General features: G+C 34.6%; 1 protein-coding gene across 1 annotated transcript; it reads left to right on the plus strand.

Annotated features, from left to right (window-relative positions):
• The first annotated feature begins 8,978 nt into the window (after nt 1-8,978).
• On the plus strand, nt 8,979-10,481 carry LOC123534179 (uncharacterized). Its single transcript, XM_045316291.2, has 2 exons — nt 8,979-9,444; nt 10,113-10,481. Exons 1-2 carry the CDS (start codon nt 9,246-9,248, stop codon nt 10,313-10,315), a joined length of 402 nt encoding a protein of 133 aa, XP_045172226.2. The 5' UTR covers nt 8,979-9,245; the 3' UTR covers nt 10,316-10,481.
• Nucleotides 10,482-11,636: the final 1,155 nt, after the last annotated feature.

Raw genomic sequence — 11,636 nt, forward strand, 5'->3', positions numbered from 1 at the left:
AAGAAACACACCAAATTATTACGGCGCTAGGATACCCAGGCATGGGGCTCATATCATACTCATACGCATACTCATATCAACATGTATATTGGGATACCCATACCGACTTAAAATTCTAAAACAAAGCCAGAATACCTAGCAAAACATACAAATCTGAGAAACTATGGGTTTTCCAGAAAACTTGGGGGACACGAATGGACGTAGTTTCTTTATCTATCACAAGGATAAGCCTGTGATACCCAGGAAGCTGGGGAGACCCCAGACAGATGGACGCAGTTTCTGTGTCTATTGCCGGACTGGGCTTTGCTTCTGCTGACCCGTTTCTGAAAGAAGATCCAAAGTAGGTGATCCGTGAGCCGGAGACCCTTTCCACAGACCTCTGGCCCAAGGAACTCTATTGCTTAAACCGGACTGATCCCGCGACAGGTCCCGAAATTTCAACTCCCATCTGAAAGGAACTCGTGCTTCAGTCCAAGTACAAAGGATGTTGTGGTTAAACAAAGGCTGCACATCCATATCTACCTTCAGTTCGAGACTGCAGTCTCACAATGGAGATAAATCTATCTTGCCGCCACTTAACCAAATCCACATATCAAATTACTGAGTTAGGGTTAGAAAGCGACATCAAACCACAACCAGTCCCACAAGTAAGACTCTGGCACAACGTGTCCCTACTGGTTTGTCCATCAAAACAAGGAGACCTGAACACATCTCAAAGATTCTGCACAAAAACACTCCCAGGTGATGTATCCATAATGGTGTAAAGCCATAGTAACAGGAGCAAAGCCCATACTGTACTTGTTGTCATAACCTGACCCTTTTCCCCCAGATTGTGCAAAGAAAGGGTAGTGTAAACTACCAATCTCTGAATAAAGAGATGAGTAGAACTGAGGTGAAGGACACAGATCCCCAAACAAGGACACTTGTTTGCAATGCAGGACAAGAATCGCTCAACATATATTTATTCCATATTTTCTGCGATGGAGAAGGCCTTGACGTACATGCATTTAGATTACATGGGGAAAATGGAATCTTGGTAGAGGATGTGGTACCAAATACAATGACATAGTTTCTTGTGGCGGCACAAGGCCTGTGGGCCCTCATAGTCTAGACAAAACAGAGATAAATTAAGTGTTGGTTCGTGAACATGATTAAAAGGCAGTTCCCTTGTGTGATTGAAGGGCAATACTCTAGTGAGCTCTTGATGTTGAATGATGTAGGGGTTGCTAGTATGAGGTCCACAAACCTTTTGAAGGAAGTGGCCTCCGAAAAGTGGTGTGACTTTTAGTAACAATATTCCTTATTATTCTTAATTTGTCTCTGACCTTTGGTTCCCTAGAAACCAGTTGAGGTTCAAATGTGGGCCTTGGTCTGGCATAAACTGGTCAGAGTTTAGTGGAAGACAATGCTCATGACCTTTATCCATAAAGTTTGAGGTCCCACATTTGCCATCAAAATTGTTACTTATGTAAGAGCCCCGCATTTAGACTGGGCAAATCTGATGTACCATTTTGCACCTTACTTTTACCTACTAGAGATACATCAATTTCACTTACAGGATATAAGATTGTGAGGCAGTTCTTATAATTGTCTTCTTGACCTACCATCAATACATACCTACCAGTATTAAAGAAAGTCACAGTATTCCGGTCATGACCATTATTGGCTCCATAGAAGCTATATCTACACAGTATATCTACTTGAGGATAAGTCGATATTGACAATACGTTGGATGAAGATTTTGTTGATGAATAAATCATAAAGCAGTTAACAAAATGTACAATTTGTGTGCATAAACATGACATGAACTTCTTAATATAGTGATATGTCTGTTTCAAATTTAACATCATTATAGTGCACTGTTTCGGGCATTGTCTGTATACATGTATATTGTAAGTATGTCACTACAAAGCACAAAAATAAGTGATACTGTGTTTAAAAGAAGATTGTGTACGTATTGTTCTCATGAAGATATAATTATGGGCCATATAAATTAGGTTCTAGTTTCATAGTTTGATCATCAAATGTATATGTTAAAAGTTGAATGAAAAATATTTAAAACAAACAAAAAAAATAATTGTAAGTTTGCTATTTTACAAAGATAAGGTATGTGTTAACATTACAGAATACATGTAAATGTATATTTTGTATGTTAGGTAACGTAAGTTGTAACATAGACTTTTTTAAAAACTTTACAGCGTTTAGGAGAATTTGAGGATGCCTACATCCATGCCAGTATATTGCTGTTCTTATTGTTAGAAAATAGTACATATTATATTGCCGACGAATTGTCATAATGTGAGTGCCAAACGTAATGTTTAAGAAAATGAACATGTTTAGGTATACAGTTACTTCTGTATTTTGCACCAAAAGTCTTAGATTATACTCAAGGACTATGCGTGATAGACTTTAAAATCAGATTTAGCATTAATGAATCATGTTCTGACGATACCGCCTAATCTGTTTAAAATGATATTTTGATCAATTTTCATGTGTCAGAAAATGTGGCCAAAATGTGATATAATTAACACCAATGTATGACTTACTAAGTCAAACGTATGACTTAGCATCTCATACATATGGCTTACTTACCCATATGAACGACTTGGCAACTCATATGCATGACTATCTCAAATGTTTGACCTACTAACTCAAACGTACGACTAATTAACTCATATGTATGGCCTTCTAAATTATACTACGTACATAGTATTACTTATAAATGTAAAAAGTTATATATTTGTCATACCGCAGGGTTCACTTATAGAAAAAAATACAGAAACGTCCTGCCCACAACATGCATATACATTTGAATATTTCAATAATAATCGATTGTCCATGTATTGCATGAAATATATTTGTACAGAAGGCTTCTTTTTCCTTTTTATTTTGGCATGTCTTCGTTTAAAACATGAAATAAAGCAATATCTGTCACGAAGAAGTATTTTCATTTCATATTGCAATGGTCATGTAAGCCGAAATTCATTTTTTCCCTAGAAATAATATACATTTACATGCAGAGTAATAATTATGCTAGATTTTGTATTCTGCATAGGAATACGTTGATACTAGAACCCCTTCGGATTTAATACAATTTTTTTTCGGTCAATTTAGACAATTCTGGTTTTAAGACAACACTGCGATTAATGATTGTTATAACGGCAATCACGTTCATTATATATGTTATTTTATAAAGGGGGAAAGGGACAGCAAATTTGAAAATTGAACAAGTCTGCGCTGATACCAGTGCGAAATTTTTGAAAAATTCCAGGGGAAGTGTTGAGCGGATGTATTGTATATACTCAGCACCTCATTAAGTGACATTGTCAGCCTGCCAATTCCGTTGTTTCTATGATAATAATGAATAAAACTCCGGTTTCAGAGCAACAAATTTTGTGGACAAAATGGCCTAAAATGCACACGTTGCGCAACCTGTACGTATTACCTTCGAATGACTGATCTAAACCGTATGTATATTATGAAAGCATATGACAAGACGAAAAAAATGGTAGGAAGAAAAGTGTCTGATAAACGTTTACCTTTTCCGCAAATCGGAGCCGACCCTGAATGGATGGATGGTCGTTTCCCTTTCGTCTTACTTCAGTTACGATAACCCTAGGTAAGAATTTAGACCCGGCTAGGAAAATAGATTCAACCATATATTCATTTTACACAATAAGTACTCATACGCAGGAGTCCTTAGTGGAATATAAATGCTTTTAACGTACATTTACCTATTTTATTTATAAACTGTACGGGGCAAATCACGAAAGTGGCTGCTATCACTAAAGGCGTTCCCGTTCAATTCATATTTTTGAGAAACGCGTTTAAGTATGTTACCAGAACCTTGAAACCTAATAAGATGATTGGACATGTAGAGAGGAGAGTAGATGACCTTACTGAATTTGGGATCACTCAGTCAAAGGCCAAGGTCACAGGGCTCTGAACATGAAATCTGTCTCCAACTTATGACTTGACAACCACTAGGTTCAGAAAAATGAAAAAGTAGTAGGATGATTGGACATGCCAAGTGCAGCCAGCCATCAGTGTCTCTTTGACTTTTGCTCCTGTCCGCTATTGACTTCTTGCCTATACGACTATGCATTAAAGAAGACATTCGTTTGGCAACAAAAGCATCTTCTAGTTGCTAAAACTGATTTTACATTTTGTCTCATGAATATCAACAATTCGCTCGACAGACTGGTCTTTTCTACACTTAAATGATATTAATACCGCAACTTTGAATTTTACGTCTACGTTTTTGGAATTAGCAGCATCGTGTATACCGACAAGTCTTGCGACAATAAGACCGAACGATAGGCCCTGGTACAACTCAATTAGAAAAATCTCCCGACAGGGCGATAGAGCAAAACTAAAAGCAATGGATACGGGAAACCTATAAGACTGGAACATTTACAAAAAGATAAGGAATAAAGACAACAATATGAAATATTTTTTAACAATATTGAATTTACATTAAACGATCTAAGCTCATGTAATCAACGTCAATATTGGAAGATTATTAAATTATTAGTTAAAGAAAACTCATCAAGCTGCAGCAAGATTCCACCTCTTTCGAAAGGACAGGAAATTGTCGCATTTTCCGATAAAGACAAAGCCAACACATAAAATGTTTTATTTGTTTCTGTTTCAAACATTGATGACTCGCAAGCTAATTCAGCAGAATTCGAACAAAAAACTAACCAAACTTTAAGCACCATTACTGTTACAGAACAAGATGTTAGAGACATTTTATCCAACCTTGTCATTAATAAGGCTACCGGACCGGACGAAATTAGGAATAGAATGCTTAAAGAAAATTCACATTCAATTTGCAAGCCTTAAACTATACTTTTCAATAGATCTTTAGAACAAAATGTATATCCAAGTATATGGAAAGATGCTAATGTAATGCCTTCATTCAAAAAAGGTGACAAATCAATTTCGTCTAATTATACACCCGTATCTGTTGTTGTGTTGGAAAAGTTATGGAACGTATAATCTTCAAATATTCATAAAACTTTTAACATGAAAACAACATAACATATAAAAACCAGGCAGGCTTTCTTCCGGGACACTCTACTGTTTATCAGCTCATTGACATGTATAATCAAATTTGCAAGGCAGTTGATGATAGGGAAGCAACTTGTATGGTTTTTGATTTGAAGCATTTGATAGAGTATGGCACAAAGGTCTCCTGATAAATATTTTCGAAGCACACAACTAAATTTTGTTCACTTACATAAGCATCTAGGTGTGACATTTAGCGATGATATTGCATGGCATTAACACATAACAGATATAGCATCGTTTGCCACAAAAAATGTTGGAACAATGAGAATGCTTAAGTTTAAATTGAAAAGAAGCACACCTAATAAAATCTATATATTGTATTCAAGACCGGTTATTGAATATGCCTCCTTAGTATGGGATAAATGTACTTTGTACGAGAAAAACATTCTTGACAGTATTCAGTATGACGCTGCGCGAATAGTAACCTGTCTAACAAGATTTTTTTCTATGGATAAATTTAACTTCTTCGCGAAATTGGATGGGTATCATTGCCAGACAGGAGAAAAATACAGAAATTAATTTTAGTTTATAAATGCAATGATGGCGAATTACCTGATTACTTGAATGATATTTTTCCAGAAACAGTTCGTGATACTAATACATATAATTTAAGAAATAATGACAACTATGCCACAGTTGCTCGATGTCTCGAAATTTATTTTAAATCAGTAATACCATCGTCTATTAAAATTTGGAACAATTTAGATATAGACACACGTAATACTCAAACACTTTCATCGTTCAAATACAAATGTTCCAAATGCCAAAAGTTCCGCCTTATTTTCTATTTGGTGACAGACTTCTTTAAATACATCATGCTAGAATCAGAAACAATTGTAGCAATCTTAATGCTGATTTGCATTACAATCACCTACGGGATAATTCTACATGTTACTGCGGATTTTGTTTAGAGAACGCAGAGCATTGCTTTTAAGGTGTCCTTTGTATTCTGATCAGGGGCGTATCTTATTTACAAACACTCGTGTATATCATCATCTTGATGCAAATAAACTACTCTTTGGAATCAACCATTTAAGTGACGAGAACAATTAAAGGCTATTTTCAACACGTTCACTGCTTTATCAAATCGACAAGAAGGTTCGAAAATGATTAATATATTTCTAGATTTAAATCAAGATATTTTCAACAATTGCTTTCTGAGGTGTATATTAAGTGTTTGCAATGGGCTTATGGGCGAAAAATATCAACGCAGGGTATTTTTTCCCTTCTCTCCTCTTTCTTAAATCAAATATTTAAGAACTTCATTGTACTTTTCATTTCGTTTCCTCTTATCCATTTTTGAACTTCATTATAAAATAAAATGTTCTTCAATTTCATGTAATGCGACGAAAATACAAAGAAAATAGTGCTCATTTTGTTACTAGCAGTATGACATCTGGGAAGGGCCAGCCCGCTAATGCTGTTAAAAATTGTGCCCCAACACATTTGCTTTTATATGTAATCTGTATATATTCATGCATTTATAATATTTTTAAATTTAATTCGTTATTTTTTTGTCTTTTAAATTTGTAATAAAGCAATAAAATATGATTAAACTGAACAATGAAACAAGATGACAAAAGCTTGGCTAGACGCCATAGTCTTAATGAAGAATAAAGAAGTAAATGAGAACTGAGGTCCTATGCCTTCGGTATCTTGAAAATCCACCTGCAATGCGATATGTATTGTTATTTGGACATGTATACCGCAATATATTCACATAGTTCGATGCATTTAAAAGCCCCTCTGAACGTTGTGAATTACAGCAGTAACACGCATTCGATGTATATCAGTATACCTGCAAAATGACAAATATACGATTTTCAACACATTTTCAACGTTCTTTTTCGGTACATAAGGCATAGATTACCAAAACTAATTTCATTTTGAATGCCACAAGGGCTCCAACAAAGACCTAAAGTAACTAAATGTTGGCTCAAGGACATCGTTTCAGCGCATTTTACAGCAGGATAAAAGTACCAAAAAACATGTCCATAATTTGAAATGAGGTCTTTTTTTTAACGAAAGCTGTCGCCATCCTGAAAATCTGTCGGCAATGTGATATGTACTATTATTTTGACAAATTTACCAGAAATATATCCACATGATTTGATTTATTCTCAAGTCCTCCTGTACGCTGTGAATTACAGCAGTAACAAGAATTTGAGCCCATTTTCGGACACCTTAAAATTCTAAAAATTATGTTTTTCAGCACATTTCATCGAACTTTATCGATGCAGAATGCATAATTGCTCAAACTAATTTCATTTCTTATGTCATAAAGACCTAACAATGATCTAAGTTGATAGGACTGGGACGATTACTCGGTTAATCGGATCCGATTCGATTTTTCAAAACCGGTAATCACTCCCAAACAAAAACATCACGAGTCGTACTTTATCTTTATACATTTCCTCGCCTAGCACATAGATCCACAGTATATTTCCACAAAAGCACATCCACTGAACATAATCAATTGTCTCAGATTTGCATGTCGTGATATATTTAAAATAAACTACACCAAAATATGACTTATCAATTGTCATACAGCTTGCAAACGATAAAGTAGGTAAGTTTCTAATTAAGTTTGCTGCTTGAAGAACCTTTAATACGGTCGTCAGAAAAGAAAACAGCATTTTCAATATGGCGGCCGATTAACCGGTTCGATTCGATTTCAAACAAATGATTAACCGGTTTCAAAATTTTGAAATCGTCCCAGCCCTAATTAATTTACCTTTTCGGACGTTTGATGTCGGCATTCTGAAAATGCTTCGGCTATATATTATGTATTATTATTTTGACCAACATATTAGCAATATGTTCACATTGTTCAATTTATCCGCAAGCCTTCATAAACGCTGTGAATTGCAGTAGTAACAAGGATTCGAATCCATTTTTGGACACCTGAAAAGTAACAAAAAAAAAGAAGATTTGTAAGAAGGCATAAAACTAATCTCATTTTGTACTAAACTCATAAAGATTCCTATGATGACATAAGGTGGTTAAATCTTGGCTAAGGTCCATTTTTAAAATGCGGCCTTCGATCTTGCGTGGAAAATAATAGCATGTTAACACTAAAACATGTTTTAATTTCATTCTGAGTCCTTTTTGGACGTATACCATTTGTATCCTGAAAATCGTCGGTAGTGTTAAATGTACATGTACTATTAGTTGGCCATAAACACTTAGTCTAACAATTTATCCACAAGCTTCAAAGGTTCAATGCATTGAAATGCTCCCCACCCACTACCCCACCCCTGAACGCTAAGAATTACAACCATAACAAGTATTCGAAACAATTTTCGGACATCTAAAGAATGACAAAAATATTATTTGGTACAGATTTGACCGTTCTTTGCCGGCAAATAATGCATAAATTGCAAAACTTTAATTCATTTTGTATCTTATAAAGACTACAACGATAATCAAAGTTGCCAAGATCTTGGTTAAAGTGCATCGTTTCGGCGCAGAATACAGAATTATCTAAGCATCAAAACGTGATTTAATTTTGTAATTATAAAGCCTTTTTTGCACGTATGCCTTTTGATATTAAGTGACGAAAGAAAATAGAAAACTAGCGCTTGAAATGTGAATTTTAAAATCAAATAAATGCAGTTATTGATTATGGCAATCAAATTGAAAAAAGTAGATTCCGCTTATCTAATAAGCAATTAAAGTTGGAAATATTCTAAAGACACGCTCAAAGATCAAAGCTTTCAGCTGATGGTAAATGACGATCGTTACACAACGGTAAGCAGTTTTGTTATAAAATGTATTTAACTCTATCATATACATTAATCAAGTTTGCATGAATGAATGTCTATAGATCAGTTAATTGTTGCAAAGACAGCCAGTTTTAGTGGCAGTACACAATTAAACTGTAAATATCTATTATACATCAATACTGTATGCACATCTTTAGACCTAATGCACATGAGCTTGTTAATTTATATTTGGAGTAATTGTTCATTTTTAAATATAACAGTTGGATCAAATATACCCTTTACATGTGTTAAAGATATAATATTTGACTATTTATACAGTAAACTTAATACACTCGTGGAATTGAAATAATAAAATGCAAGAAAGAGATTCACATTTTATTACAGTTAACTACTTAAATTAATTCGATATAATTAGACATTCATGAAATATCCTCTCAACAACCAACCATGTCTTACAGCTCTTATGAATCTTCTTCTACTACGTATGATGACGGCTGCAGCGCAAGCGTATTAGGTATCATCATTTTCGGGAGTGTGATCATATTTCTTCTGGTAGTTATGCAAATCAGTATATGCTGGATATGTTGCCGAAGAGACAATCGCCGTGACGGGGTTATCATTCGACCAATGGATCATATGCAAACAGGTAATACTCAATATTTATTCTGTTTATTTTTATTGTACGGATGTGTTGTATAATGGACAGTTGTTGCGCCGGGGTTATCATCCGACAAGTGCGCCAGATGCAACTGTTTTTTATTCTGTTTAGTGTTAAGTACATTTTTCTCTACTAGGTATCTTGTGTAAGGGAGTCTTTTGTTAATCACATCAAATCGGCCATTAAAATTAGATCTACACAAAAGATGATGTGTATTATTCTTTTTTTCTAAAATGTGTTTTTCGAATATCATTTAAGAAAGTTATTCATTGTGACTATATCATACTTCACGGAGTAATAAATTGCCTACAATAACAGTTACTACAGAAAATTTAACAAAAATTTACCTGTAGATAATGTCCAACTTTTGTAATATTTATATCACTGATAACATTGGCAGTCATTTGTTAAATTCCTTCAAACATGTACATATTACATACTAGTAAAACATTTTTATCAGGAAACAGAATATTACATCATAGCCAGAAAATCTTGTTTTAATCTGTAGAAGATTTCACGTAAGCAACCACCCTCAGATTGGCGGCCAGGGGAGGTTATTTGAAAAACATTCTGTATCAAATTAGTTGTCTTACACCAATACATTTTTCTTTTATGTTGTTACTTTCTATCACTTACGTTGTCCATATATTTCCTAGGTACAGTCCTATACACAAACAATGACCAAGTACAGTTTAACCAAACACAAATTCGAAGTCCAAATGTACACCAAGCATATAACCTACCACCGATTACACCTACACATAGATTTGACGGTCAACAGTGCACGGCTTCTGCGCAATCATCCAGTCCAGCAGTTGTACCAGTTGGTCCACTCACGACTAGTTTAACAGCCGAGTAGATATCTTCAATCGTACAACGGGCCATGAAAGAATATCTTCCTTTATTTTTGAAGGTTCATGTAAAATATCATATTAATTGTATCTGCAAATTAAGATGTTTTAATTTCAACATTATGAATAAACATTTTCAAACCTCTTGTTCCACAGACAATGGAGGGAAACTTTCTTTGTTGCATTGTATTTATTGAAAATAGATTTATTGTACTTTAAGTATTTGAGCCGTGCCATGGGAAAATCAACATAGTGGGTGTGCGACCAGCATGGATCCAGACCAGCCTGCGCATCCGCGCAGTCTGGTCAGGATCCATGCTGTTCGCTAACAGTTTCTCCAATTCCAATAGGCTTTAAAAGCGAACAGCATGGAGCCTGACCAGACTGCGCGGATGCGCAGGCTGGTCTGGATCCATGCTGGTCGCACACCCACTATGTTGGTTTTCCCATGGCACGGCTCATTTTACGACAAGGAATCTGTCGTATACGTTATTTTAAAAGCGCGGAATTTATGATTCGATATTAGACGTTATCGGATATAGTAATTTGATATATATAATATCTTTTGACATTTCTTGTATTCATCATAATGGTTCAGTGGATATATCTTTAACCTAACTGTGATTAGTTTTTAGTTTAAACATATTTATTCCCAAATAGTTAACATATACATTGATACATAGTCATACAGTGAATATTGTAACTTAGGAAAGGATAAGAATGGAAGACTAGTCTTCTGTGATTAGAAAAAAGTATTCAAACTTTTTTTTTTATCTTAGTTTATTGCAAACGAATGAATACATGGTTGTAGTACAAATATACACAATCATTGTTTTAACATAGATTATTTTAATCTTGAAAATACATCAAACTTGTTTAAAGTCTGGTTACATAAGTAATAATCATTATGAAGACATGTTTGAAGAAATAATCTATGTTATGCTAGAAGAAATATCTAAGATATGCTTATTCTCAGTAGCGTTGGTTTCATCTTGAAAAAACACACAACGTTTTAAGCTCTTAGTGAAGCAGTTAAAACCATACATATTCAAAGGTTAAAAGTTAAGTCCATTAATTTAAGTGTAACAACACTGATATATCGATGAAAATATTTGAACAAACTTGTCGTAAATTGACAATATATAGTACTCTTTGAGCTGAAATGATGAATTCGTACGCTGCAGATTACGAGGAGCATTTGAAAAATAGTGGGAACAATCCAGTATTTTAAGTGTGGCATATCAATGCGAAGATTATTAATTTTTCTGTCCAACTTACCGGAAATGGCACAGTTGCATGACAGTCATATGGAACAGTGTAAACAGCTTA

Source organism: Mercenaria mercenaria, unplaced genomic scaffold (assembly GCF_021730395.1).
Source record: "Mercenaria mercenaria strain notata unplaced genomic scaffold, MADL_Memer_1 contig_5072, whole genome shotgun sequence".
Lineage (NCBI taxonomy): Eukaryota > Metazoa > Mollusca > Bivalvia > Venerida > Veneridae > Mercenaria > Mercenaria mercenaria.

Bases quoted from the DNA above. Each gene is read 5' to 3' on its own strand.
- LOC123534179 (XM_045316291.2), top strand. From the start codon at position 9,246: ATGTCTTACAGCTCTTATGAATCTTCTTCTACTACGTATGATGACGGC. The intron at 9,445-10,112 runs GTAATACTCAAT...TATATTTCCTAG, and splicing joins AATGGATCATATGCAAACAG to GTACAGTCCTATACACAAAC.